General features: G+C 36.3%; 3 protein-coding genes across 5 annotated transcripts in view; 2 read left to right on the plus strand and 1 right to left on the minus strand.

The window, feature by feature from the left end:
• Window positions 1-4,247, plus strand: part of LOC127863910 (uncharacterized) — a 142,757-nt gene extending 138,510 nt beyond the window's left edge. Inside the window, exons 1-3 of one of the 3 annotated variants that reach the window (XM_052403599.1) lie at window positions 1,900-2,029; window positions 2,996-3,096; window positions 3,579-4,247. In XM_052403599.1, the coding sequence (XP_052259559.1) occupies window positions 1,972-2,029; window positions 2,996-3,096; window positions 3,579-3,728 (309 nt within the window). In that variant the 5' untranslated portion in view covers window positions 1,900-1,971 and the 3' untranslated portion in view covers window positions 3,729-4,247. Of the gene's footprint in view, window positions 1-1,899; window positions 2,030-2,995; window positions 3,097-3,578 lie in introns of those variants that run through there. The other 2 variants (XM_052403594.1, XM_052403598.1) reach the window with 2 other exon arrangements.
• Window positions 4,248-9,996: 5,749 nt separating this feature from the next.
• LOC127863912 (dihydrofolate reductase-like) lies at window positions 9,997-13,463 on the minus strand. The gene is made up of 4 exons (XM_052403601.1): window positions 13,330-13,463; window positions 12,777-12,906; window positions 10,377-10,481; window positions 9,997-10,130 (listed from the first exon to the last, which is right to left on the minus strand). The coding sequence occupies exons 1-4, from the start codon at window positions 13,434-13,436 to the stop codon at window positions 10,074-10,076; spliced, it is 399 nt and encodes a 132-aa protein (XP_052259561.1). The 5' UTR covers window positions 13,437-13,463; the 3' UTR covers window positions 9,997-10,073.
• A 7,555-nt stretch (window positions 13,464-21,018) lies between these two features.
• On the plus strand, window positions 21,019-26,283 carry LOC127863911 (uncharacterized). The gene is made up of 2 exons (XM_052403600.1): window positions 21,019-21,128; window positions 23,659-26,283. Exons 1-2 carry the CDS (start codon window positions 21,051-21,053, stop codon window positions 24,997-24,999), a joined length of 1,419 nt encoding a protein of 472 aa, XP_052259560.1. The 5' UTR covers window positions 21,019-21,050; the 3' UTR covers window positions 25,000-26,283.
• The last annotated feature ends 608 nt before the right edge of the window (window positions 26,284-26,891 follow it).

Here is a 26,891-nt window from a genome sequence, read left to right on the forward strand (position 1 = left end):
CATAAGGTCTAATGGTCTCTGTACATCAAACATAAGGTCTAATGGTCTCTGTACACCAAACATAAGGTCTAATGGTCTCTGTTCATCAAACATAAGGTCTAATGGTCTATGCTCATCAAACTTAAGGTCTAATGGTCTCCGTTCATCAAACATAAGGTCTAATGGTCTCTGTTCATCAAACAAAAGGTCTAATTGTCTGTGTTTATCAGACATAAGGTCTAATGGTCTCTGTTCATCAAACATAGGGTCTAATGGTCTCTGTTCATCAACATAAGGTCCAATGGTCTCTGTTTATCAAACATAAGGTCTAATGGTCTCTGTGCATCAAATATAATTTGTCAATTGTTATCAGTGTGCTGTTTGTGTGTTATTCAAAATCAGGAGGAACCTGATTCGGATCGGCTAATTTACAAACCGGTTTCAATCCCCGATTCTTTGCGTTGACCGTTCTAATACGGTAATCCCTGTTAATTTAGTATATTTTTATGCTGCGTGTTATGTTATAAAAGTTGTTAATAAGAGTCGTGTTCTGAGAAAACTGGGTTTAATGCATGTGCGTAAAGTGTCATCCCAGATTAGCCTGTGCAGTTCGCACAGGCTTATCAGGGACGACACTCTCAGCTTTTATGGTATTTTTAGTTTCAAGGAAGTCCCTCCTTGCCGAAAATCAAGTTTAGGCGGAAAGTGTCTTCCCTTATTAGCCTGTGCGGACTGCACAGGCTAATCTAGGACGACACTTTACGCACATGCATTAAGCCCAGTTTTCTCAGAACGCGACTCACAAAATCAAGACAACTATCTCCTGATAGAGTTTCTGGATTCAAAAACAGTTTCCTCCTTTGTATAATTTCTACTATAAAGTTATAAAAAGGAAAAACTTGTATGTGATATTTATCGAGATTTAAATTAAATAATGAACATATGGCATTCAAAGAGTGTTACCCATGTCCAATACAATTTTAACCCATAAAATCGCATCCTGCTTCGACGACTATCCCATTGAGTGTTCCATTGGCATCAAGAGCTCTCTGATATAATAGAACGTTACCATGTAAACAGTTTTCATTTAGCGTTGTCCACTGTGAAAGTTAACCATCCAAACGTAACGATGCATACAATTTAAAATCAATTTGAAATTACTGCTCGCAACTTATATGAAGATAGTTTGAATATGGGGACCAAACATTAACCAATCTGCTTTCACGTCTCTTTGCTTTTGCAAAACAATGCAACACCTCTAAAATAAATATCATATACTTATTGATAATATAATTATGTAAATATTGAATAGTTCCTACTATGTTAATTTATTTAATATAATGTTAAAAACTATTATATTTTTTATAGAGAATAGAACAATAATACGCGTCTTGGTATTGCATATGCACATCTAATTTCTATTATTGCAAAGGAAGTAAACACATCCGCCGACCCTTGTCTACTAGAAACCTCTAGTGCTGTGTCGGTGTAGACCACCGCACTAGTATATCAAGACAAACTGGTCAAGTCCTATATCCTTGTTTAATAAAAATCTAGCCGCATGCGAAAGACATGAGGCCGTACAGCACTTACGTTTGTTAACTATTTTAAGGCCTACGTTGTTTTAATTCGGTTTTCACTACTAACAATACAATGTTGATTTTTCAAATACCAAAATGACCAAATGGAACATTTCCAACTTTGCATGAATATTAAAAAATATTATAATTTTGATATGAATGCTTCACACAAAACTGTATATTTTGGAGAACACATAAATGTAGGTAGGTTTTAATCATACACGATCGAGGACACGTTCTAGCGTCAATAAAAAATAGTGGGACTTGAAAAAGCAAAACATGCATACTCCTGTAATAGCCTAAGTGCGAATGTCCGTTACTGGCTGTAAATGTAGGAAATGATTTATAAATTGATCACACTGATGTTCAGTTAAACCACTGCTTGTCTGTCCGTGCCTGTTAGTCCACAAAGATGAGCAAGGCTGTGGTTTTCCTCTTCGTCCTAGGTCTTATGATCTCCGTAGTGACAGGTAAGACTTGTATTGCAATTCATTCACTTTTTTAGTGCTACAACCGTTACTGCTTCTGCTACTGCTATTGTTGCTACTACTGCTGTTACTGATTATTCTCTTGCTTCTATTAGTGCTACTTTTAAGACTCAATTTTCTTTTTTAGTTATATAAGTTTATATAAGTCGAATATTGATATAACGATTGTGGGGGGCGACATTTGTTAAAATCCGCTTTGACAACTGCTGGGCATCATTTTAGCAACGCCATGCGAAAATGGGGTTTATGTCATATATGACCAGTGTGCGTTGTTTGGTTAGGAGCCAACCTGTCCGATATAACGAGCAAGGCTCCGTGGTCTCATGAACGGACCGCGGCAAGCGTAGCTGCTGGCCAGCCTGTCTATTCGCACACTATGAGACGCGTTCTGAGAAAACTGGGCTTAATGCATGTGCGTAAAGTGTCGTCCCTGATTATCATGTGCAGTCCACACAGGCTATATGTAGTCCGCACAGGCTAATAAGGGACGACACTTTCCGCCTAAATTGGAATTATGCTAAGAAGAGACTTCATTTAAAAAAATTGTCATATAAGCGGAAACTGTCGCCCCTGATTAGCCTGTGCGGATTGCACAGGCTAATCTGGCACGAGACTTTACGCACATGAATTATGCCCAGTTTCCTCAGAACACGACTTGCATTGTCAGTTGCTTCGCTTGCGGTATAGTTCATACGCGAGTCATATGATAATAGTTCTACGCTTGCAAGAAATTAAACGAGTATCAATACAACAAAATGTTCATGCAGGTAATTTATGCTCGTGTACATAAGTGTACACACCTCTATGAAATAATTACAATATAAACCGTTTAAAATCGACAAATGTTCATCTATAAGGTCACACTGCCTCTTTTCATCCTCACCAGCAATCCCCCATCCCGGCATTTTTAATACTGGCTAAAACCCGGCGTTGTTGATGTATTTTTAGCCTGGTGGTCGACGGACCCACCTCTTCGGTTTCCAGACGACTGTAACAGCGAAGCCTTGCGGACCTTTGCGACCAACTGCGGGCTCTCGGAGCACTCCATGGTACGCAGTTAATATCTACGATGGACACATTTGTTTTGTTGTTGTTGAACGACCGATTTAACAACTTTTTTGATTATTGTTGCTTATCGATTTGTACGGGGCAAGTAGGAAATCTGAGGTCTAGATATTAAACGCTCAACGGTTTGGTTGAGTATACGCTTAATATATAGACAAATGAGACATATTACATGTTACATATGGGTCGTGCTCTATAAAAAGGGGGTTTAATGCATGTGCGTAAAGTTTCTTCCCAGATTAGCTTGTGCAGTCTACACAGGCTTATCAGTGACGATACTTTCCGCTTTTATGATATTTTTATTATAAAGAAATACTCTTCTTAGAGAAAATTCAGTTTCGGCGGAAAGTGTCGTCCCTGATTAGCCTGTGTGGACTGCACAGGCTTATCTGGGATGACACTTGTTGCACATGCATTAAACCCTTTTTTCACAAAGCACTGCAATTATGTTTATTTGTACAATTAGGGGAACCACTACATCCTGAGGGATCCAAACAGCAATGACATCAGCAACATCGTCATAGTGATACCAGATGACTTGCGAGATTTCGGCACGTGCGAGAAGATCGTTCGAGATCTCAATGAGAGATGCAATAAGGATTACTTCGACTACTAACGCTATGTTAATATCAACCTTGGCTATTCACGTTTCTTCGTCGTTATACTCTTCGATCAGCTTTTTATTAAGAACTGTATTTCAGTGGTATAAATTATTACATTCGCACAATTGTTTATCAAATACGATACAATACTTTCTGTGTGTTCTAAAGACAGACTATTTTAACAAACAATCTGGTCTTAATGCATGTAGTGAAAGTGTTATCTTTGTTCTGCGTGTGTAATTACTGGCTAATCATGGACAACTCTTTCCGCATTTAGGGAATTGTTTGTGCTCAAGAAGTATTTTCTAAACGAAAGTCCAATAATGGCGCAAAGTGGTGTCCCTGATTAGCCTGTTTGGACTGCTCAGATTATTTATTACGACGCTTTACGCACATGCGTTAAGCCCAGTTGTTCAAGAATGCTGTTAATTTAAACAAAACGAATCGATTCGTTTCAGACTGAGACCAGGAGCTGTAAACTTTTATTTGCCGTAAATATCTGTAAATTCCTAAACTGTGTTTTATGTATTTAAGGCCGCTTCTCGAACTATTTGTATTTGTTAAATGAACATACTTTGTCTGTGAAAAGTGTTGCAAAATACACTCACCTTTGATAAAAGGCTTTTATACAGAGTATACGATGTACTGGGGTCCACATTGCAGATATAATAACAGAAAGAAAATTACACAGTGTTTTGATAATACTTATTTTAAATATTTGGATCATGGGTTTCTCATAAAACCAAGGCTTATTAATTTGTGATTCTTGCTTATAGTATTCAACATATACATTTGGATATGTGCGTACTAGATTAAGCGTATATTTAAATGGGAAAACATGAAATCAAAGACAAGGGATACATTAAAATTGGACCATGCTCTGTGAAAAGGGAGTTTAATGCAGGTGCGTAAAGTGTCGTCCCATATGAACCTGTGCAGTCAGCACATATTGTTCAGGGACAACGCTTTCCCTCTAAACTAGATTTTTGCTAAGAAGAGACTTTCTTGAAAGGAAAAATATCATAAAAGCGGAAAGAGTTGTCCCTGATTAGCCTGTGCGGACTGCACAGGCTAATCCGGGACGACACTTTATGCACATGTATTAAACCCCCTTTTCTGAAAGAGCAGCTCAACTTTAAAATTGCAAATTGACTTTTACATGCGTGATAATATTTATTTGCAATAAGCTCTTATGGATTAGCAAATATCTCCTGTTTGTTGAACTCATACACGGCTCACGTCCTAATAAGTATTTACCATCCATGACTTAAACGGACCATTTAACAGATTTTGGCATGTTCTGAAGTTTGCGAACTAATTCTTTAAATTCATGTAAACATCGGAACAAAAGAGTTTCAGTTAAAACAAAAAATAGCCCGTTTATGCCTAGCGTCCTGAAAAAATGACTTTGCAAACAGCGTAGACCCAGATGAGACGCCGCATGATGCGCCGTCTCATCTGGGTCTGCGCTGTTTGCTTAAAGGAATTTCAGTAAGTAATATTCCAAATATAGAAATACATATACTAGGCATCACTATTTTTTTAAATAAATTTGTCCAATTTAGAAGGATGGGAGAGTCCACTAGGCATAAATTGGTTAAAATTGAAGAATAAAAAAAACGTTATCCTCACCTGGGCTCGAACCACTGAGCCTTGGAGCAAATTCGGCCAATCGTTATGACGGGATAATGCACGTAATTTAAACTTTATATAGGTAATCCTTGTAATGTCACACGATTACACTATAATAAGGATAACAACAATATGATAACGATAACAACAGAACTTTCCTTATTATAAAATCGTTTCGCCTTTGTAGCGCTTTAGAATTTTCAGGTTTTTAAATCGTCTAAAAGATGCATACAATTGATATTTTAGAGCATAACATGTCCATTATTACTGTTTCCTTATAAATAAAACATAGCTTCAACAAAAATTTGCAATTATGAAACAATATTTTTTATCAATTTTGTAAATTTATCAAAATGTGAACAGGTCCCATTAAATACAATCAATGTTTGAATGAGATAATCTTAATATATCCACATTCCCACGACACCTGTTAAAATATCCACAAAATATAACTGTGAACTTTACTTTAAATGTATCATTATTTTAAATATGACATATTAATTTTATATTAAAGACAAGATATTCAAAATTTCCTTTCGGCATCTTTCAAATGATTTACACAACATTTTACATACATGTAGTTAAGTAATTTTAGCATGAAACATGATTTCGAGCATTTAGTACGTTGTCTTGTATAAATTGCTTTTAACCCATTTATGCCAAGCGTCTAGAAAAAAAGGCCTTGGTAAAAAGCATAGACCCAGATGAGACGCCGCATGATGCGGCGTCTCATCTGGGTCTTCGCTTTTGCTTAAAGGCATTTCTGTATGAAATATTCTAAATATAGAAATAAATATTCTAGACATCCCTAATTTTTGAAATAAATTGATCCAATTTAGAAGGATGGGCGAGTCAACTTGGTATAATAGGGAAGAAAAACAATAGTTCAAGTAAAGGGAGAATAGTACGAAATATTATACATGTAGTTACAGCCTCACTTGGTGTACACATAGTTAAATGGTATAAACAATAAAATTGATGGTGATAACTGCATGAACTTGCTCTACGAACACCATGTTAAAATCGATACCTAGTTTTTAAGTATATGTTTCTTTGTCATCGACTGCAAATATGAGCTCGTACGAAGGTCTGCTAAATGAAAAATACCAGACAACTTTTTGGGGGTTTCTCATTTTTGTTTCCCTATTGACAGCGTAGTTGATAAGAACAGAAAAATGTTTTGTTCAATATGGATGACAAATCACGCTCAACGTGGAATTTTCGAATACTAATAGACCATACCTGTGTACTTATGTCCATAGATACATGAAATATATATATAATAAGTTTGTTTACACATTTTATATAAATTCATCAATATTTGACAAAATCGTATAATCCCGCTTTAAAATGAAAAAGGTAAATATATATTAATTTCTGAACGATTGCGTTGAGCGGAATTTTCAACGCAAATTACTTGACATTTTGATTTTTTTATGACCAGTGTGTCCTCCGTTCCCGAGCGATTGCCCTGACATTCGGAGCTGCATTGACGTGGACGCAAACCTTTGTTCTGTCTGCCTATATGCAAGTAGAATAAAATTAAGTTGACTAAAGCACATGCTCAATAATATTTTTAAGGGCAATTCTTTTGAACATCCCAAATGCCAGAGACATATTGTTTCTAGAATACACCCTTACGCCATAGACATATTGTTTCTAGAATACACCCTTACGCCATAGACATATTGTTTCTAGAATACACCCTTACGCCATAGACATATTGTTTCTAGAATACACCCTTACGCCATAGACATATTGTTTCTAGAATACACCCTTACGCCATAGACATATTGTTTCTAGAATACACCCTTACGCCATAGACATATTGTTTCTAGAATACACCCTTACGCCATAGACATATTGTTTCTAGAATACACCCCTTACGCCATAGACATATTGTTTCTAGAATACACCCTTACGCCATAGACATATTGTTTCTAGAATACACCCTTACGCCATAGACATATTGTTTCTAGAATACACCCTTACGCCATAGACATATTGTTTCTAGAATACACCCTTACGCCATAGACATATTGTTTCTAGAATACACCCTTACGCCATAGACATATTGGTTTCTAGAATACACCCTTACGCCATAGACATATTGTTTCTAGAATACACCCTTACGCCATAGACATATTGTTTCTAGAATACACCCTTACGCCATAGACATATTGTTTCTAGAATACACCCTTACGCCATAGACATATTGTTTCTAGAATACACCCTTACGCCATAGACATATTGTTTCTAGAATACACCCTTACGCCATAGACATATTGTTTCTAGAATACACCCTTACGCCATAGACATATTGTTTCTAGAATACACCCTTACGCCATAGACATATTGTTTCTAGAATACACCCTTACGCCATAGACATATTGTTTCTAGAATACACCCTTACGCCATAGACATATTGTTTCTAGAATACAGTAGGATGCATCTATATCACAATAAGCATAACGCAAATTGACCAAAGCTTGATTAACGCCTGTCAACAGTCAATACAACGCGTTATGGGTTAAATACACTTTAGGATCACATATTTGACGTTATGTTTCAAAGTTATCGCAACTACTGGATAAAAACATATATCGGTTTTTAAAACACAAACATTTCACCATAAGATTACCAGAAAGTACGTCATTCAAGATACTCGACAACATATGTTTTCATTTCATGCCAATTTAATTGATCAAGTCATACTTGTTAAAAGCAGTTTAAAAAATAACATGTATACACCTTGTCATTGAATTTCATAAAACAAATTCTTATGTTTGTTTTATTGAACCTCAGATTCAATGTATGTGATGTATTAAAATGTTGTTTTTTTCTTCAAAATGCGTTAAAATTAAATTATTCTTTATAAACGCACGTATCGCCAAATCAACTGTACCCAAATAGCGATTATAAATGCCCAACAACAATAAAAATATACTTTTAGGCATGACATGTTTTACGTTAATACTAAAGACAACGAAATTTTATCTATGTTTTTTGGTATTGCTAGCGATTGCTTATATGAACATTATATTCATTGATTGAGAAAAACATTCACAGAGTGATCCGAAACGAACAAAGAAACAAACATGCATTCAAGTTGTAAACATTGTCTGAAATATTTATTATGTTCTGTTTTGATATTAATAACCTATTGATGTTCGCGTTCGTGAAAAACATCAAGATTGAAAACATTAACCTTAAACATAACTATCTCTACTAATTATGCCATGAGTCTAGGTGACAACATGACAACTCTATCCCCCGGCTGCAGGCCACTGGAGTGTCTGTTAGACTGTGGGGATTCTCCAACGTACATGAAGGACGAAACCGGATCTAATTAGATTGCAATATGCTAGTTGCCCAGAGCAAAATATCAATGTACTTATAAAAACTCAACAATGTTGCAACTTATAAAGGGCATCAAATTTCAGCGTTGGTTGCAATGTTTGGTTCTGTAAAGTTAAGGTTAAACAAATCTTCACTGATTCGTACTTCATCGGCCGATTCCTAAACTTATGCGAAATATGTTGATTATCTATATGTAACCAACTTTTTCTGTAGAATTATTAGTGTATTTAAAAACTACAGGTACCTAGCGTAAACGCGAACGTAGCATTTGGTCGTTATTTATACATCTAAAAAGAGGTGGCACCCGTGATTTACAGCCGTGTGTGTATGTTCTGGATCCAAGTACTCATTCAGTTCCAACGCATTCGATTTCATGTTCGGATAACTCTCCAGGAATATATTTTGAGACAAGTCATACAAAAACGACTTTAAAGCACGAAAGATTATTTACCATATACATTATAAGTGAATTGTGTTTGGTTGTCTTTTTAGACAATGTGAAGTAGTTAGTCTTTTGAATTTTCACAACGCGAATGATGCTGTTTTCTTGTGGTCGCGTACAATGTACATGGTGTATATACCATGACCCGTCAGCCGAATCAACAGGCATCAATCATCATTAGCAACACCACCGAAACAATCTAATATTTAATAATCAACATACTTATACATGGACCAGACCAAACATGGACATACAAACATCAACGTACAGTTGAGTAAACAAACACAATAATATTGGTGAGTTTAAAAGAACAATTTTTGTTATCGTGTGGAACGCTTTTGAAGGCACGTGTCAATGGTCTGTCAATTCGCAAACAACTTCGCAGCATACATTTAGGTATAAACCAACAAATTGACGTACAAAGCACACATTTGTAACAATGATAGCATAGTTTATGTTCAGAAATGAAATATTATATTTCTCTGCCTCACAATCAAATCCACGCTTTTACGAAACCGACCTGAATGTATCATACATACTATATTGTGTGTGCAGAAAGTGTCCTCCCAGATTAGCCTGTGTAGTCCGAAAAGTCTAATCATGGCCGAAGCTTTCCGCTTGAAAACGGTTTTCGTTAACACGAGACTTCATTTTAAAGAAAAGTTTCATCAAAGCTTACCGTGTCTTCCATTGCTAGCCTGAGAAAATTGCGCACATACATTAAACCCAGTTTTACAGATTAATGCTCGTGTGTTTTCTTTCCTTTAAATAACGCTTATTTTCAACTTGTTAGTAAAGATAAAATACAGTTTCAGCACGTTAACTGATTATTTAGGATATGATAAACACTAGTAGCAATACACTGAGTTGGCATCAGTGTATCAATTATATAGAAGTGTTGGATTTCCTTATATTCTGGTATACTTTAAATTCGAAAGAAATACCGTCTTCTTCGTGATAGGTATCGGAAGTGGCGTCGTTTCTGAAAAAGTTAATTATGGAACGTTTCAGCGCGTGTGTAATCGTGATTTAATTAATCCGTCTGTGTCTTTCACCAATTATAGCCTTTAAACAACTAATAATTTAATAATTAGCACTACTTCGTGTTTATAAAGTTTTTTTATTTAAATGCTTCACTAACTTCTTCAAACTCGTTAAGATAACTGGACAAAGTATGTAAATATATTGAAATTTAAACCGCACATGCGACATGTAATCCCTACTTTACTTCTCGGAAGTCGTCATCAAAAGGCGGGAAAAATGTGTCTGACGGAAAGTCCTTGTACACGTGAGTGAGATAGATTCGTCCACAGAGCGGATGAGACAGGCACTCCTGAAGTAAACAAAACAACTGTTAGACTCGTCTAAGAGAGTGGATAAAGAAGGCGCTACTGTACACGTGTAGTCCATCAATTAAATCAATTAAACCCTATTTAAATAGACTCGACCATATTGCAGGTAAGATAGGCATCTTTTAAGTACATAACACATCAGTATTATAGAATCGTTCACAGGTTTTAGACTAACCATCCCCTTGGAACGTTAATGCTCAACAAACGTTATTATAGTAGCTTGTGTCACCCGAATTCAGATGCTTAAACAAATTCAAGCTATATTATTTTGAGCATCGAGCATACATACTTTAGCAATATCACTTTATCACGTGGTCGAATGGTCTCAATTCACTTTAGCCTTGCTTCTGGGAAGGCGGACCTAAATCATGTGCATGAAGTGTCGTATCAGATGTGCATGAAGTGTCGTATCAGATGTGCATGAAGTGTCGTGTCAGATGTGCATGAAGTGTCGTGTCAGATGTGCATGAAGTGTCGCATCAGATGTGCATGAAGTTTCGCATCAGATGTGCATATAGTGTCGTATCAGATGTGCATGAAGTGTCGTATCAGTTGTGCATGAAGTGTCGTGTCAGATGTGAATGAAGTGTCGTGTCAGATGTGCATGGAGTGTATTATCAGATGTGCATGAAGTGTCGTATCAGATGTGCATGAAGTGTCGTGTCAGATGTGCATGAAGTGTCGTATCAGATGTGCATGAAGTGTCGTATCAGATGTGCGTGAAGTGTCGTATCAGATTTACATGAAGTGTCGTATCAGATGTGCATGCAGTGTCGTATCAGATTTGCATGAAGTGTTGTATCAGATGTGCATGAAGTGTCGTATCAGATTTACATGAAGTGTCGTATCAGATGTGCATGCAGTGTCGTATCAGATTTGCATGAAGTGTCGTATCAGATGTGCGTGAAGTGTCGTATCAGATGTGCATGAAGTGTCGTATCATTTGTGCATGAAGTGTCGTATCAGATGTGCATGAAGTGTCGTATCAAATGTGCCTGAAATTTCGTATTAGATTTGCATGAAGTGTCGTGTCAGATGTGCATGAAGTGTCGTATCAGATATGCATGAAGTGTCGTATCAGATGTGCATGAAGTGTCGTATCAGATGTGCATGAAGTGTCGTATCAGATGTGCATGAAGTGAAGTATCAGATATGCATGAAGTGTCGTATCAGATTTGCATGAAGTGTCGTGTTAGATGTGCATGAAATGTCGTATCAGATGTGATTGAAGTGTCGTATCAGATGTGCATGAAGTGTCGTATCAGATGTGCATGAAGTGTCGTGTCAGGTTTGCGTGAAGTGTCGTGTCAGATGTGCATGAAGTGTCGTATCAGATGTGCATGAAGTGCCGTATCAGATGTGCACAAAGTGTCGTATCAGATGTGCATGAAGTGTCGTATAAGATTTGCATGAAATGTCGTGTCAGATGTGCATGAAGTGTCGTATCAGATTGGCATGAAGTGTCGTATCAGATCTGCATGAAGTGTCGTGTCAGATGTGCATGAAGTGTCGTGTCAGATGTGCATGAAGTGTCGTGTCCGATGTGCATGAAGTGTCGTGTCAGATGTGCATGAAGTGTCGTATCAGATGTGCATGAAGTGTCGTATCAGATGTGCATGAAGTGTCGTGTCAGATGTGCATGAAGTGTCGTGTCAGATGTGCATGAAGTGTCGTATCAGATGTGCATGAAATGTCGTGTTAGATGTGCATGAAGTGTCGTATCAGATGTGCATGAAGTGTCGTGTCAGATGTGCGTGAAGTGTCGTATCAGATGTGCAGGAAGTGAATCAGATGTGCATGAAGTGTCGTATCAGATGTGCATGAAGTGTCGTATCAGATGTGCATGAAGTGTCGTATCAGATGTGCATGAAGTGTCGCATCAGATGTGCATGAAGTGTCGTGTCAAGTTTGCGTAGTCCGTACAGGCTAATGTGAAGTGTCGTGTCAGATGTGCATGAAGTGTCGTGTCAGATGTGCATGAAGTGTCGTGTCAGATGTGCATGAAGTGTCGTATCAGATGTGCGCAGTCCGTACAGGCTAATTAGGGACGTTACTTTATGTATACGTTGGATTTTCGCTACAAAACAATAGGAAGGTGTAGTCAGAAATTAGCCTGGGAAAACACACCAAGCACAATACGCACATGCATTATGCTCATGTTTGTTCTGAAAGAGATATTTTGCCTCGAATATTAGGCTTTATAACTATCAGATTATCATATTTTTATTTTGGTATTAGGTTTATTTCAGAAACAATAAGTATTAAAAGCCTTATACCTGGTATATGCCTGCACCACCCATTATCCAGACGCTGTCCAATTTTCCGTTCCGGTTCAGATCTGCGATGTACTCGAGAGCCTCAGGTACACTTCCGGCCACCGTCAGAAGATTCGGGTGTGTCTTGATACTACAAGCGGAAATGCACATGCGGAATTGCGATATGACAATACATTTGATAATTTGTTACTTTATCAGACACCTTTTTACAAAGAAAACGTGCAGTATTATTTAGCTGATACTATACTTGTACTTGTTTTATTGCCTCGTGCCTAAAAAAGTGATAATGATGCTGCTCTATTGTTTCTTAGCCGTTGTGAACTTAAAAAGTAATTAAATCAAATAATGATTAATTTGTATTGGCTTTGGTTATAAATAATGATGCTTTGAAGTCGGGTTTTATTTCCAAGTGTATTTTAGTGACCTTGTTTACATATTTTCATTTTTCGCATGCCATACACATGTGTTGCTAAGTGCACGGTTTACGGATGCTGACGACATTCTAGAATGACAATTGAAATAGCATAGGCTGCAGAACATAAGGTAGACGCACCTTGGGTCACGTGACTGACTACAGACGATGTGATATACGCCTCCATAGCTCGCCTGAAAGTCCGTACATCCCGCCCAGCTCTTACGGCCATGAACATGTACAATCATCAAACTGGAGTCTGGATTAAAATACAACAACTGTAAATGGATATAAAGAACATGAAGGGACTATCAACATAATTCATGTCTTTATTTGAATGACAAACATTAACGATAGTAATCTTGTGTAATCCATTAAACGTTCTTCTCAATAACTAAAAATGTGTCTAGGGTTAATTTAATCATGGAAAACGGGAAAACTTAGTCTGGAACACTTTAAATCAATCAATTTAGCCGCTGTGCTATATGGGTCGTGTTCTTGGAAAATGGAGCTTTTTACATGTGCGTACAGTGTTAGCCTGTAAAGTCCGCAAACTTCCCGCTGATATTCTACTTTCGGTTAAAAGTCCATTCCTAGCGAAAATCAGTTTAGGTGGAAAGTGTCTTTCCTCATCGCGGACTGCATGGCTAATGTGTGGCGACATTTAAACGAAAATGCAATAATACTCGTTTTTACAGACCGAGTCTCATGTTTACAATATTACCTTTCTTGTGTGTGGATGTGGTCTTTAAATAATACTCAAAATCGGCCCTGTAAACAGACATAAACTTGCAAGCATAGTAGGTAAAGAAAAATGAGCTTTGTTTTGGGAAAACTGGTCTTAATGCGTGTTCGCAAAGTGTAATCCCAGATATGCCAGTTTAAGTGTAGATTGTCATCCCCCTTTCTGAAAAAAGCTGGATTTTCGGATAGAAGCGATATCCTTACGGGTAAATTACATATCCGCATAAAGTGTCGTATCTAATTAGCCAATGCGGACTGTAGAGGCTAAAGTGGGATGACAATTTACGCACATGCATTTAGCCCAGTTTTACTAAAGCGAGGTTGATTTTGTTCCTGTAATCAATAGTCAAACAGCAACGTTGTATATGGACAGCAATTTAAAATGTCGTAAGCAGACAGAGTGAAGATAACTATTTACAAATCGATATTTTATTGCTTATTGTTGACGGATTGTTTAGTTCTTGTACATAAGTTTATGTCTACGCATATATTGTTTTTAATTTTTGAGACAAATCAAACTTCGTTCTGAGAAAAATTGACTTAATGCATGTGCGTGAAGTCACGTCAAAATTAACAAGGGACTAAACTTTCCGCCTAAACCGGGTTTTGGTTTAGCAGATATCTCCTTTATACCGAGAGGTCCGTAAAAGCGGAATGTGTACACAGGCTAAAATCGGACGACACTTTTTGCAAATGCATGCAGCCTATTTTTTCCCAAAACTATTCGTATACTTACTTCAATTTTGGCCAAGGCAGATCACCCTGGTAGCCAATGCCTCTGTTGTTATGACACATTGCTGCCATCATATTGAAAGTGATTATACCGTTCGTGGTGGAGACATTTTGTTCCATGATGTCCATGGGCCAACGAAAGACTCTTTAATAGTGCGTCACACTGGCCCTGCAAATGATATCAGCTCTGCATTAGTAATGACCATTCGATTGGTTGCAGTTCAATTAATACAACAAAGTTAATGCAACAATTGATGAAACTAATTTCACTAATTCAGTTACATACTCTTTTATCTTTCTTTTAAACGTCCGTATTATTTTAAGTCAAATAATGACGACGATTTCAATTTATAAATCGTTTCAAAATAAATCTGTACAAAATATTGTTTTGCGTCGTTTTGATGTCGTTTATAGACGGACAATATTTGGTTTTGTACTAACATCTTTAATACAAAGCATCTTAAAGATTTTCGTCACGTTCAACATAAGTACACCAAATTGCTTTGTGAAGAACCCTTTTGAATGTACACATTCATTTATAATCTGCAAAAGGCCATTGGCTGATATCTTTTTAGACACACGTTCACTTTTTTATTTATTCTTCAGTAAAAGTGAAGCTTGGCTAGCCATAAAATGTATAAAAAAACATACTTTGCATTTGCCGTTCATAGGAGGTGATTCAAGTTTTGATAATTATATGTCTATGGTGTTCAGTAGTTAACACAGTAGATAAGACCGAAATACAAACGTCATGAAATAGTTTATGGAGTTCCATTGATTGCTATTTTAAAGTTAAATTTAAAAATACATATTCATCTGCGTGAAAATTTATTTGATTAGTATTAAACATTTTGTATTTTTTACCACAGAAAAAGCACAATGTAATATTTAAGTGTTGTTGTATAAATGTTCTTTTTTATAACATGTGCTATACACTGTTTCATGTGTTGATATATGGCTGTTAAAATTGCGCTAGTATAATGTTGATTATAATCTGTGTTATTATCTTTCAACAGTGTCGCTGAGGTTTTCCGAAATACCTTATAATATAAGTCCAGAATCACAACGCAGATAATTGGTTAAACAAAACTGCATAATACAATAGATAGTGTCTGTTGAAACTAAATCAAATGAACACGATTACGATGTGCCCTTAACCGTACTATGTCAACGTAAACTCGTGATACTAATTTGTTTCAATTATCTGATAACTTGTAGGTCATGGCGAGTTCACAATCTTGCGTGAAGTGGTTTACGGTACTGGTAGTATACGGACAATGAATAAGAATAATTAGTCTCGCTCTGGGAAAACTGGGCTTAATGCATGTGCATAAAGATTCGTCCCAGATTAGCCCGTGCAGTCTGAAAAAGCTTACCATGGACGACCCTTTCCGCCTATACTGGATTGAGTTGAGAAGAAACTTCCTTTAAACAAAAAAGCGGACTGCACAGGCTTATTCTGGACGAATATTTACGCACATGCATTAAGCCCTGTTTTCCCAGAGCGAGGCTCACATGTATAATATATGGCCCGGCAATCATCGCAATAAATAAAGAACCCCGAGCTACAATAAGGTTTCTATTATGCAGATGCAAATTAAAAAGGGACATGTTTTTGTATATTTTCATAACGTTAATCAACACATGACGACGGCTTTGATTTATTCAAATAAATATTACAGTCCTGAAGCTGTCTAAAGTGATCACGTGTGTTGTGTACCTTAATCTTATTTGGGAACTACATTTTGGTTATGTTTGATGTGTTAGGTTTTTCACACTGTTTGAGTACCTTAACACATAGTAACATACTGATCGGGTATTTCCTTTTAGTGGGACCATTTCCGATCTGGAAAAAAATGAATAGGGGAAAATGCATACGGAACACCTGTTTCATTTTTTTAGTGCCCATTATGGTAGTGAAATTCCTATTGCCAACAAAACTAACAACAAAAATACGATTGTGTATTACAACAAAGTTAATTCAAGTATTGTAAGGGCTAAAACAGCGCGTTTTTATGTATTTAATTTATTTATTTAAAAAAACATAGTCACGTCCACAACATAAATACAATTTAAACCTAAAATCGTAAGGTGAAACATGGCTTACCTTAACCGTATAATACCTAAACGATACGTTGAATTAAATACCAATAATACGTAAACACATGTACACCGTAACTGTCGAGGTTAACAGCTATTATGAGTTCACCAAAATTCACACGGAAGCACCCAAGCGCGTCACGTACACACGGAAAGTAAATCGTTATAGATTCGACAAATACAGGTTTGCACAGGTGTATTAAAAGTAATGTTTAACATGGACACTCGCAAAACATGCGTGGTTGTTTACTAGCTATGTTAAGGGAGTTTAATTTGTCTGTAAAGTCATTTTTTCGCAAAAGTGTTTCTTTTTTTACATTTTATTTTCATTTTTAAATGCAATGAAGGTAAAGTCTAACACTAATTCATTCACGTTTGATATATAGAAAACTCGTTATGTGATTTTAACTGTGTTATTGTAGGGCGTGAGACGTTTGATATATAGAAAAATCATTATGTGATTTTAACTGTGTTATTGTAGGGCGTGAGACCACTGGGGGCTGACGAGGTCAAAGCGTAGTCCGTTTCGCTACGACGTCGGGTATATGTTTTACTACGAAAACATTGTGTAAATACACTACTTAATCAGGCGAGTTTCATCTTTTCTGGTGTTTATGGATTAGAGAACGGAACATCCAGTAATGTTAGGCACTTATTTTCAATAACAAACTAATAACAAATGCGCGTAGTTGCAACCTTTAAGTTTATTTTGAGCTAAAATCGAAATATTTTGATTTGAAGCAATGCATAAGGTGGTTATTCTGTTAAAATTACCAATTACGGTAACTTAAATTAAATAAAACTACATGTTACTTTGATTCAGTGTACATTACACATTTTAAAGTACAAAACAGGTTACGAACATGTGTTTTAATTATTCAAATGCTTTGTTTCAAAGGTAATTACAAGTCGCTTTATGTATAGGTTTCGCACAGAGTATGTATTGGTTGCGCAACGAAGTACAAATATAATGTATAGGTTGCTCAACGAAGTCTCTGTATCCATTTCAGGACATATCACATGCAGTTTGCAGTTACTGCAGACTGCCATTGCCCAGTGCAAAAGATGCCGTGCTTCACTGTGCGCATGAACATCAAAACGAAAAGGTTGATCCCGGTGAAAGCCGGCAGAGCCCCGGTATACCGGCACTCACCGGGGCTATACCGGCATCAGACCCCGACAGAGCTGCGGCAACGCCCCGGTTTAACCGGGGACAACCGGGGAAGTATTCAAATGTTCAATACCTCTGGGATGAACCAGGAGTTACCGGGAAGGACCGACAATGACCGGCTTGGCACTGGAAACAACCGGGACTTCAATACTTTCCCGGTGGAGCCCCGGTCGTCCACGGGTAATCCCGGTGGAGCACCGGTTCATCCCGGTAGGGTCCCGGTTCATCCCGGTAGATGCCTGATCACGCACTGGGGCTCCGCCGGCATCATATTGAGACTGGGCCTTAACCGCATTGTAACACGAGGTAAATTTACCGTCCGTCATGTACGCAGTAAACAATAACCTGTGACAGAAACCCACTGCCACACCTTTACAACGATATATTGATTATGCAATTACGGATTTATGTCATTGGGGTCCTACTTTCCACACCTTACGGCTGTTACAGGTGTGGATTTTACAGGTAAAATCACGTATACGAACATGAAATTCATATTAAAATTAGTTGACGATAACCGATTTTCAAGAAAATCGCTTTGATATATACAATGTAAAAATCAAAATCCGTATGAGATAAATAATGATCAAAGTTGGGACATGGTATTTACTTTTACATAAGCAGAGTTTCGAGATAAGCGAGTTGGGGATAACGAGAATCGAATGTTATTTGATAAAGAGTACCGTATGCTGAAAACCTATCGTCGGTCTCTATCAAAATGAACGTATAAGGGATTGTCAAAAGGTGAAGATGCGTCATTTTTATTGAGACCGACGACATTATGTTCTCGACTCTCAACTGTCATCTTATATATGGATTTTCGATTTTAATCGTTTCCTTTGGCCTAGTCGTGAATTAAATTATATCATAATGTGCATAACCATGTCGACTGTGCGCTTCGGATCATGTTGTGCCGTTGTAAGTACCTCTTCCTCAAAGGAAACATCCAGCCACTCCATGACTCCGTATTAAAAAAAACACTTTTCTTTATTTTGCCTTTGAGAGATAACCAATACGTCTTATGTGAGAAACGCATACACGCTAAAGCGTTGTCGTAGCGAGGCATATACGTATACTGTCAGAGACATGATCATGCCTTATAATAATATTTAGCCTTTATTTCTGATAACTTGGTCGCCCTACACATTTCTAAACACACCAGTGGCTTAACGATACATAGACCAATATGGAAATTGTAAAATTGTGTCACTTAAACACAGTTGTAAACCTTAATTGCATTTTTTAAAAGTGAAACTTTACTTCGGTTTTATAAATCAGCGGTATATTACATGTTTAACCGCATAAACCAGACACATATTGGATTATAATTTGATGTAACAGCCCTATGAAATGTCATTGTGCTAAAATTCAGAGTTTTGTCATTAGAAAAGCATAATCTTGCATGTTTAAACACAATTTTCGACTAATCCGTTCTCGATGTCATGTGTATTTAAACAATGTTTTCGTAGTAAAACATATACCCGACGTCGTAGCGAAACGAACTACGCTTTGACCTCGTCAGCCCCCAGTGGAGACGTTTGATATATAGAAAACTCGTTATGTGATTTTAACTGTGTTATTGTAGGGCGTGAGACGTTTGATATATAGAAAACTCGTTATGTTTGATATATAATAATGTGTTCCAACCTACGTATATGTTTAAGTTCGTATGCCTACTAGACATATTGGAACGTTAATTATGAAAACTGTACCTTTTTCTCAATGCGAAATTCACGCTCACACAGATTCGAAAAGTGTGTGCATTGTTTTGTAATCAACATGTATGGGAAATGTTTATCCATTTTATATTATTGATTGTGTTCGAAATTTATACATCAACATGATATTTTCAAGAGCTAAACGGCATTAGTTATTTCTAGTGATGCAATATTTGGCACATTTTATTTAATTTTTGTTTAATTTTACATAGCTTAACTTTTAATTAAACATAGGTTTATCTTAAAGTATATTTTCAAATAGGAAACATGAATGTGCAATTATCAACTATGTTTTCCTGCTATGGTTATTAAGGATTTTACTTAATAATACACTGGGCACTAACTGGTCTTATTGGAAATAAATTGCGTAAAGGTTTACATATGTGTAAAACAACTGATATAGCTAGTAAATGAAATTACCAAATTGTATGTAGTCATATTGAAACAAATATTTCACGATTGATGCTCTTTCAAAAAAAAAAGAATTCTGCGGTGATTAACCATTTACATGCGTACACTAAAGAGACAATACTATTAATGTAACGATGTTTGATAAAACGATCTGAAAACATTAAACCCCGATTTTTTAGATACTTATTTACCTGTTGTGATCGCCCCAACATCTGCTAACCTGTTGAGCAAGCTTCATTATCTAGTAACCTGTTGTTCACGCTTCCTTATCTAGTAACCTGGTGTGGAATCTTCATTCTGTAATGCCAATGCATTCAATACAACTGCTGGTAATAATATTATAATTGAATTGGTCGGATCGGCATTGGATTACAATATGTTAGCACTCATTAAAGCAATTCTCCCTCTAGATCGAGTGGAGTTTTTTTAATTACATTATTAGTAGCTTAATATCCAATAGCAAGTTACTCCATTATTACACCGTTGAAATCAGGAAGAAGCTGTGGAATAAATTTGTCTTAAAGAGTACACTTCTATCCCCAAAATCAACGTAATAAAGAGCAACACGTATAGGTTTCTCCCTTCATTTAACTTGATTGTCTGTATATAAAAGTATCGGATCATGTGTCAGAAAATACATTGTAGGCAGCTTAGCAAATTAAAAGGAAAATTATGTTCAAGTTGAAAATGTTTCGTATAATCGCATCTTTATTACGAGCCGACGCAAGTTCATACCCATGTTAGTGTTTTTAGAAAAAAAAGCTCACTCAATTACTTTTGTATTACTGCAACTAACGTAAGTGCTTCAAACATAGCAATGATGACACGTTGAAGGAAATGCATGAGTATTTCTGAACGTGCAAACAAATATAAAACTATCCTTATTTCATGACAATTAACTGTATTATTTCATTATTGTTCAAACGATTACTTATATAAAACTAATCGGCTTTCAGGTGCCTAAGATCTTACTGCAGCACGTTTAGATGACTGAAGGTGACACCGGACATGATGAATCAGAAGAGTTTCATAGACAGGGCAGTGTGTCCAGCCAACAAGACCTGGTAAGATAAGCTCTCCCGGATGGTAGGCATATGGCAGTCGGACTGGCCGTCTTTCCATAAGTATGTCATTCCGTTTGTCTGTCTGTCCTTCACGCATTACGTATCCCGAATTGTTTTGCCTTAACGCTTTGAGATATGAACCTGTTATAGCTCACCTGAGTACATGTGCTCATGTTGAGCTTTTGTGATCGCCTTTTGTCCGTCGTGCGGCGTCAACATTTGCCTTGTTAACACTCATGAGGTCCCATTTATTGTTTGAAAAACATGACCGCCGTTGGGCGGCGCATTTTTCCTAATATGGTTATATATGGCTGTACTAGATTCCTGTAAACACTCTAGAGTCCACATCTATTTTCTGGTCTTAAAGAAACTTAATCAGAAGATTTTTCTCAATGATATCTTGGTCGAGTTCGAACATGGTTAACGTTGGTTGAAAAACATTGCAGCCAAGAGGCAGGTAATTTTTCCTTATATGGCTATAGTAAAATCTTGTTACTCTCTAAAAGTCACATTTATTGCCCCATCATCGTGAAACCAGGTGAGAATATTTGTTGTAATGATATATTGGATGAGTTCCAAAACAGTTCCGTTCTATTGAAAAACATGGCCCCAAAAAGGGCGGGAAGTAATCCTTATATTGCTATAGTAAAACCTGTTAGTACTCTGAACGTTATATTTATAGTTCACTCTTCATGAAACTTGATGAAGATTTGTTCTAATTATTGGACTGCACAGAACAGGTCAGTTCCTTTGTATATCAAGTGAGCGACTTTGGGTCTTTTAGGTCCTCTGGTTTGCTATATGATTCTACATGCATGAGTTACAGATCAAATTCGAGTTTAGTTACGTTCCATTTATTTTTGGCAAATTAATAGACTTATACATTTTTTTCTCTATAATAACAGTTTTCTGGACTTTTTGCGAAACGGTTATAGATATTTACCTGTTTGCTGGTGTGTGAGTCTTTCTACATTACTGACAAATCAAGTATGAGTTTAACTCCGGTCCTTTGATTTTTGAGGAAGTTAGGGGCCTTTCACTTAGAAATTGTTCTTTATAATACTACTTGTTTTCAGATTTTGTTTCCGGAACTCTTTGAACTATTTACCTGATTTGTTTGTATGTGAGTATACCGTCAGCAGTTATAGATGAAGCTATAGTTTAGTTCCGTTCGATTTATGTTTGGAGAAGTTATGGACATTAGTATTGGACTTTTTGCTAGAAGCTTGCTAGAAGCTTGCAGATATAAAACTAATTTTTAGTGTTTCAGTCTGTCAACTGACTTACAGATCAAAGTTGAGTTTCGCTCTTGTCAATTGATTTTTGACGAAGGTACGTGCCTTGGACTGAGAAATGTTCTTTAAAATAATACTTTTCTAGAATTTTCTCAGGAACGCTTTCAGAAACTGACTTCTTTGGTATGTGAGTCTTACAACATGATCTACAGATCAAGTTCAGGTTGTGATTTTTACGAAGTTACGGGCCTTGGAATTAACCAATTTCTCTAAAGCAAAAACTCTTTTCCGAATTGTTTTTGCAACAGCTTTCAGATATGGAAACATTTGATGTTTAACAAATGAAAAGCACATTTGTGACAATGTTTCGACCAACATGAAGTTGGTCCCTCCCTATGGTATTACACACATACATTTTACGAATCTATATGGTGGAACATTAGTTTAATAAAGGCTGGTATGTGTTAAATCTAATACCATTAAACGTATTCATATTTTAGTTCCAATAGTAAATACTAAAACTTAAAAATTACAATTTATCGCTTTCCTTATGTTGACAACTTTAAAAATACTTTGTTTTATAGCATGCCTTTGTCGCTGATGTCTTCATTCAAATTTCAAATGTTCAGTCCTTAGAATCACATTTTCATCCGATTGTTCAAATCATTGAAGTGCTATGTAAGTGTTAAGTACTTTGTTCACCTAACTAATTCTTAAATTAATAAAATAATACGTTTAATTATGCAGCTTCAATTAATTAAAAGTCAGATGCATATTAATAAATGTTCACTACTTGTTTCTCTAACAACTTGAGATCATAGAGATTAACATGGTATGTACATGTACTAACGAAAGAATTTCAGAAATAAATCAACTCTTCGTGTATTGATTTATTTCCCGAGTATCTTCATTTATGTAAATAATGTTATTTTACTCGATTATCGTTCACACGATACATCGAATACCGGATTATAGAACACGCGAACATACAAATAAACATATAAGTATAACTTTCACAATTTATACTTTAAAAACGATGGCATATTGGGTATCCGAAACAGTCTTCTTGGGCAAGTAATCAACTATATCTTACGTAAAGAAGTTTGATACAAGTGCAATATATATTGGTGTTTTAAATACATGGACATTCCAGTACACTTATCATTTAATGTCCGTTTATTGAATCAACTCATGTAAATGAATCCAAATGTTATTATTTTTTATTATTTGAGGACAATGAAACTATTTTCATATTTATGACATATGACATTATATTTAATTTAAAAATATTCCAGGTTCAGTGGGAAAATGCCTCCGTTGAAACATGCACTGTAATAAGCTTGCTCGACTATGGTCTGGAGATCATACAGGTTCGGAGAAACGCATACAGGGAGCACTGTAGGCTAAGGACTGCACGGACAAATGGAACAATAACGACTATTATTACGGGTAGCAAGGCTAAGGGGCTGATCCGCTTCCTTGAAAGTGATATAGACATCATGTTTGTACGCAATAATTTCGTTTGTTTAGAAGATTGTGTTAGTGCTGATAAATTTCCTAGAGAGATAACCGTGTTTAGATCATACAGTCGTACGAGTTACCCTGGACACTGTAGACTGCTACTAGAAAGACGCGGTACAACGACTGACCGGAACGTAACCGATGCGTTGTGTGATGATGGGCATGGTCACAAACTCCGGAGCAGTGACTTATTTGTACATAACTGTAGGAAATGTAAATTCATGAAAGGCATAGTACAGCATGATCGCTCGGGGCCGTCAATGCCTAATGCATTGTCCGGTATATTACACACAGACATAGTAGATGCATTTCGTTATCACTGCCCCAGCATCCTGTCTAAATGGGCCGCAAGACCTTGCCACTGGCCGCTACCGGATGTCGTTCAGCAGGTCGTATCACTTGGGGCATTTCTTACGCCTGTTGGATTTAAAGGTAGGGAATATCAACATGTTGAATGGAGAGTTTGTTTCAACGCCGGTGAGATCGAACTAATATACAATCTTAATGAAACTCAAATTAAATTGTATTTTCTATTAAAAATGGTCGAAAACGATGTTTTAAATCCACATAAGAAAGAAGTTTCATCTTACACGTTGAAAAACATTGTTTTATGGATAGCGGAAAATAATCCTCAGTCTTTGTTTCATGAAAGAAGTCTGTTGCACTGGTTGCATGTAGCATTGGGTGCGCTAAGAGTTGCGTTGAATACCCGAGAGTTGCCGTACTACATGATTCCAGATAGAAATCTGATGGCAGCGTCTGAACTGGATGAGGAACAGCAAAGTTTATGGATATCAACGATTAAAGAAATGATTAATGAAGGACCCAGGATGATACTAAGACTTCCGAAGATACGACAAGCCCTTATCGCTCATCTTGAACCATTTCGATGGTACATCAGGAGGAGAATGGAGCTGGAATTGCTGATGCTCATGAACACTAACAGAATGATCCTCTGCGGGGATAAGAGCGGGGAGGTTGACGAGACAGATGCGATTCTGCAGGCATTATTCAAACGAATGAACGAGGTTATAAAAGAGGTTTGCGTGAGGATGAGACTGGAAGGGAGTCGAGTTATCAACGCGGATGCCATTTCTGATAGAATTATGATGTAAAACGTTAACGACGATCAATTGATCATTAACGAGGAACGGAAAACACTTATTCATAAATTTTGAGTACATATAATCTTTGAAGTATCGATGAGTATTGTTGAAAATAACGTGATAATTCAACGACTTATCGTAATAGTGATTTCTTCTGTAATTGAAGTTTGACTTGCAGACGTACGTTTCACATTTTAAAAATGTGAACTGTTTTACAGATGCTTTGTTTACAGACGGCTGTAACCTTGGCAACAACAATACTGTTGATATACTTAATCAAAACAATTTCAATCTTCTAGCTAATCATAGTTTGTAATATAACGTTGTATAATTGCTACATTTTATATGATCGTACACTAATATGCATGTATCACTCTTGGAAACTAGCGTTATCATATCAGTGTTTGCAAATGAATCTATTTAAAACTGATACTATTTACTAGCATTTTGTCTATTTATGTAGTTATGCGACTTGTGTTTATTTGAGTATGCGTGTTAGGAAAAATATTGTTTTTTATGAGTCGTATTTCCGTCTTTCGAGCTTCATTTGCACGTGTGTTTTGGTTGGTATTGTTTACGCATTCGTTCTTATTCAATTTATGTGTTGCTGGTAGTCCACTTGTAATGTTCTAACCGCAGTAATCGCAGTACATGTAAAGATAACATTCTCGTTTTTCTCGTTGATAATAAACAGTTATTGTGATCGGCAATATCGTGGACAGCGTATTGATCACATTAGTGATGCAGTTATCGTTAAAAATGTTGATATCTGTGTTCATTCCTACCTCTTCAATGTCTTCAAAAGCGCAATTGTTGCATCCATATAAAAGAAACATAGTGCCGTTGTTATTTGCAAATCGAGTAAATTACTTCTCATATGAATTTATTATTGCTCGCGGTTTTGGCAGAACAAGTTAACGTTAACTTTTAATAAACACGGATAAACTGATCTCATCAAAACCCATATATTGTATTTTACCTAAAGATACGTAGATATAGCTAATCTAGTAATACCGTTAAACTCGTTTTTGCTCTAAGCGTATGCATGCTTGTGTCAATTTTATAACGTGATTACCGTATTGCTTAAGTCATGGGTGTTTTTTGTGTTATTTACCCCTTTATTCTGTTGGCTTCCTATTGCATTTATATAAAATGGCAAGTTTTAAGCAACGTTTTCCATGAACTCGCAATAGGTTTAATGCTAATCAAATTATATTTCAGAAGATGAATTTATACGTTTTGTTTAAATGTCGCTTTGATATAACGGACGAAAATTAATCATTTTTTTATTGTATTTCCAATACAATATGTGATCTTATTGATAGCATTAGAACTGTTGTTGTTAATTCATTGATCAAATAGAGTCTCTTCTATTTTTTGCCTTACAAATTGTGTTGATTTGAGTGACTTTTGTCGTTGTAGGTTCAGTTATTCATTGTTATTTAGATACTATCGTTAGCGATATTTTAATAAATATAAACTAATAATTGTCAAAAATAGGAATTCAGAACTTTTCTTTTTTCGTCATTCGTGGTTGACGGCCTCTTCAAATCAAGAATATTTAATACATTTCTGGTTACGCATCTCACAATTTAATGATTGTGTTTAATGTTTAATAGCGGAATCTCGATGTTATACTGTATATACAGTCAATTGTGTGTGTAAAATACCTAGTGGCCATTGTAAGAGGACGTTGCTTGAATGTAGAACGACGGTCTAAAATTTACTAATCAATGCGCTGAAGGCACTGAAGTTGTTTGCTATTGCATAATCTTAGACGCAACTCAGTTTTCAAAATTATGTTATAGCTGTTGTAGTCTAGCCGGTGGAGTTAAAACAACTCAAGGCGTATGCGGCTACATGTTTATTCAGTAATGTCTTAGCTGCAAGTGTTCAACAAA

The sequence above is a fragment of the Dreissena polymorpha genome, unplaced genomic scaffold (assembly GCF_020536995.1).
Source record: "Dreissena polymorpha isolate Duluth1 unplaced genomic scaffold, UMN_Dpol_1.0 chrUn058, whole genome shotgun sequence".
Lineage (NCBI taxonomy): Eukaryota > Metazoa > Mollusca > Bivalvia > Myida > Dreissenidae > Dreissena > Dreissena polymorpha.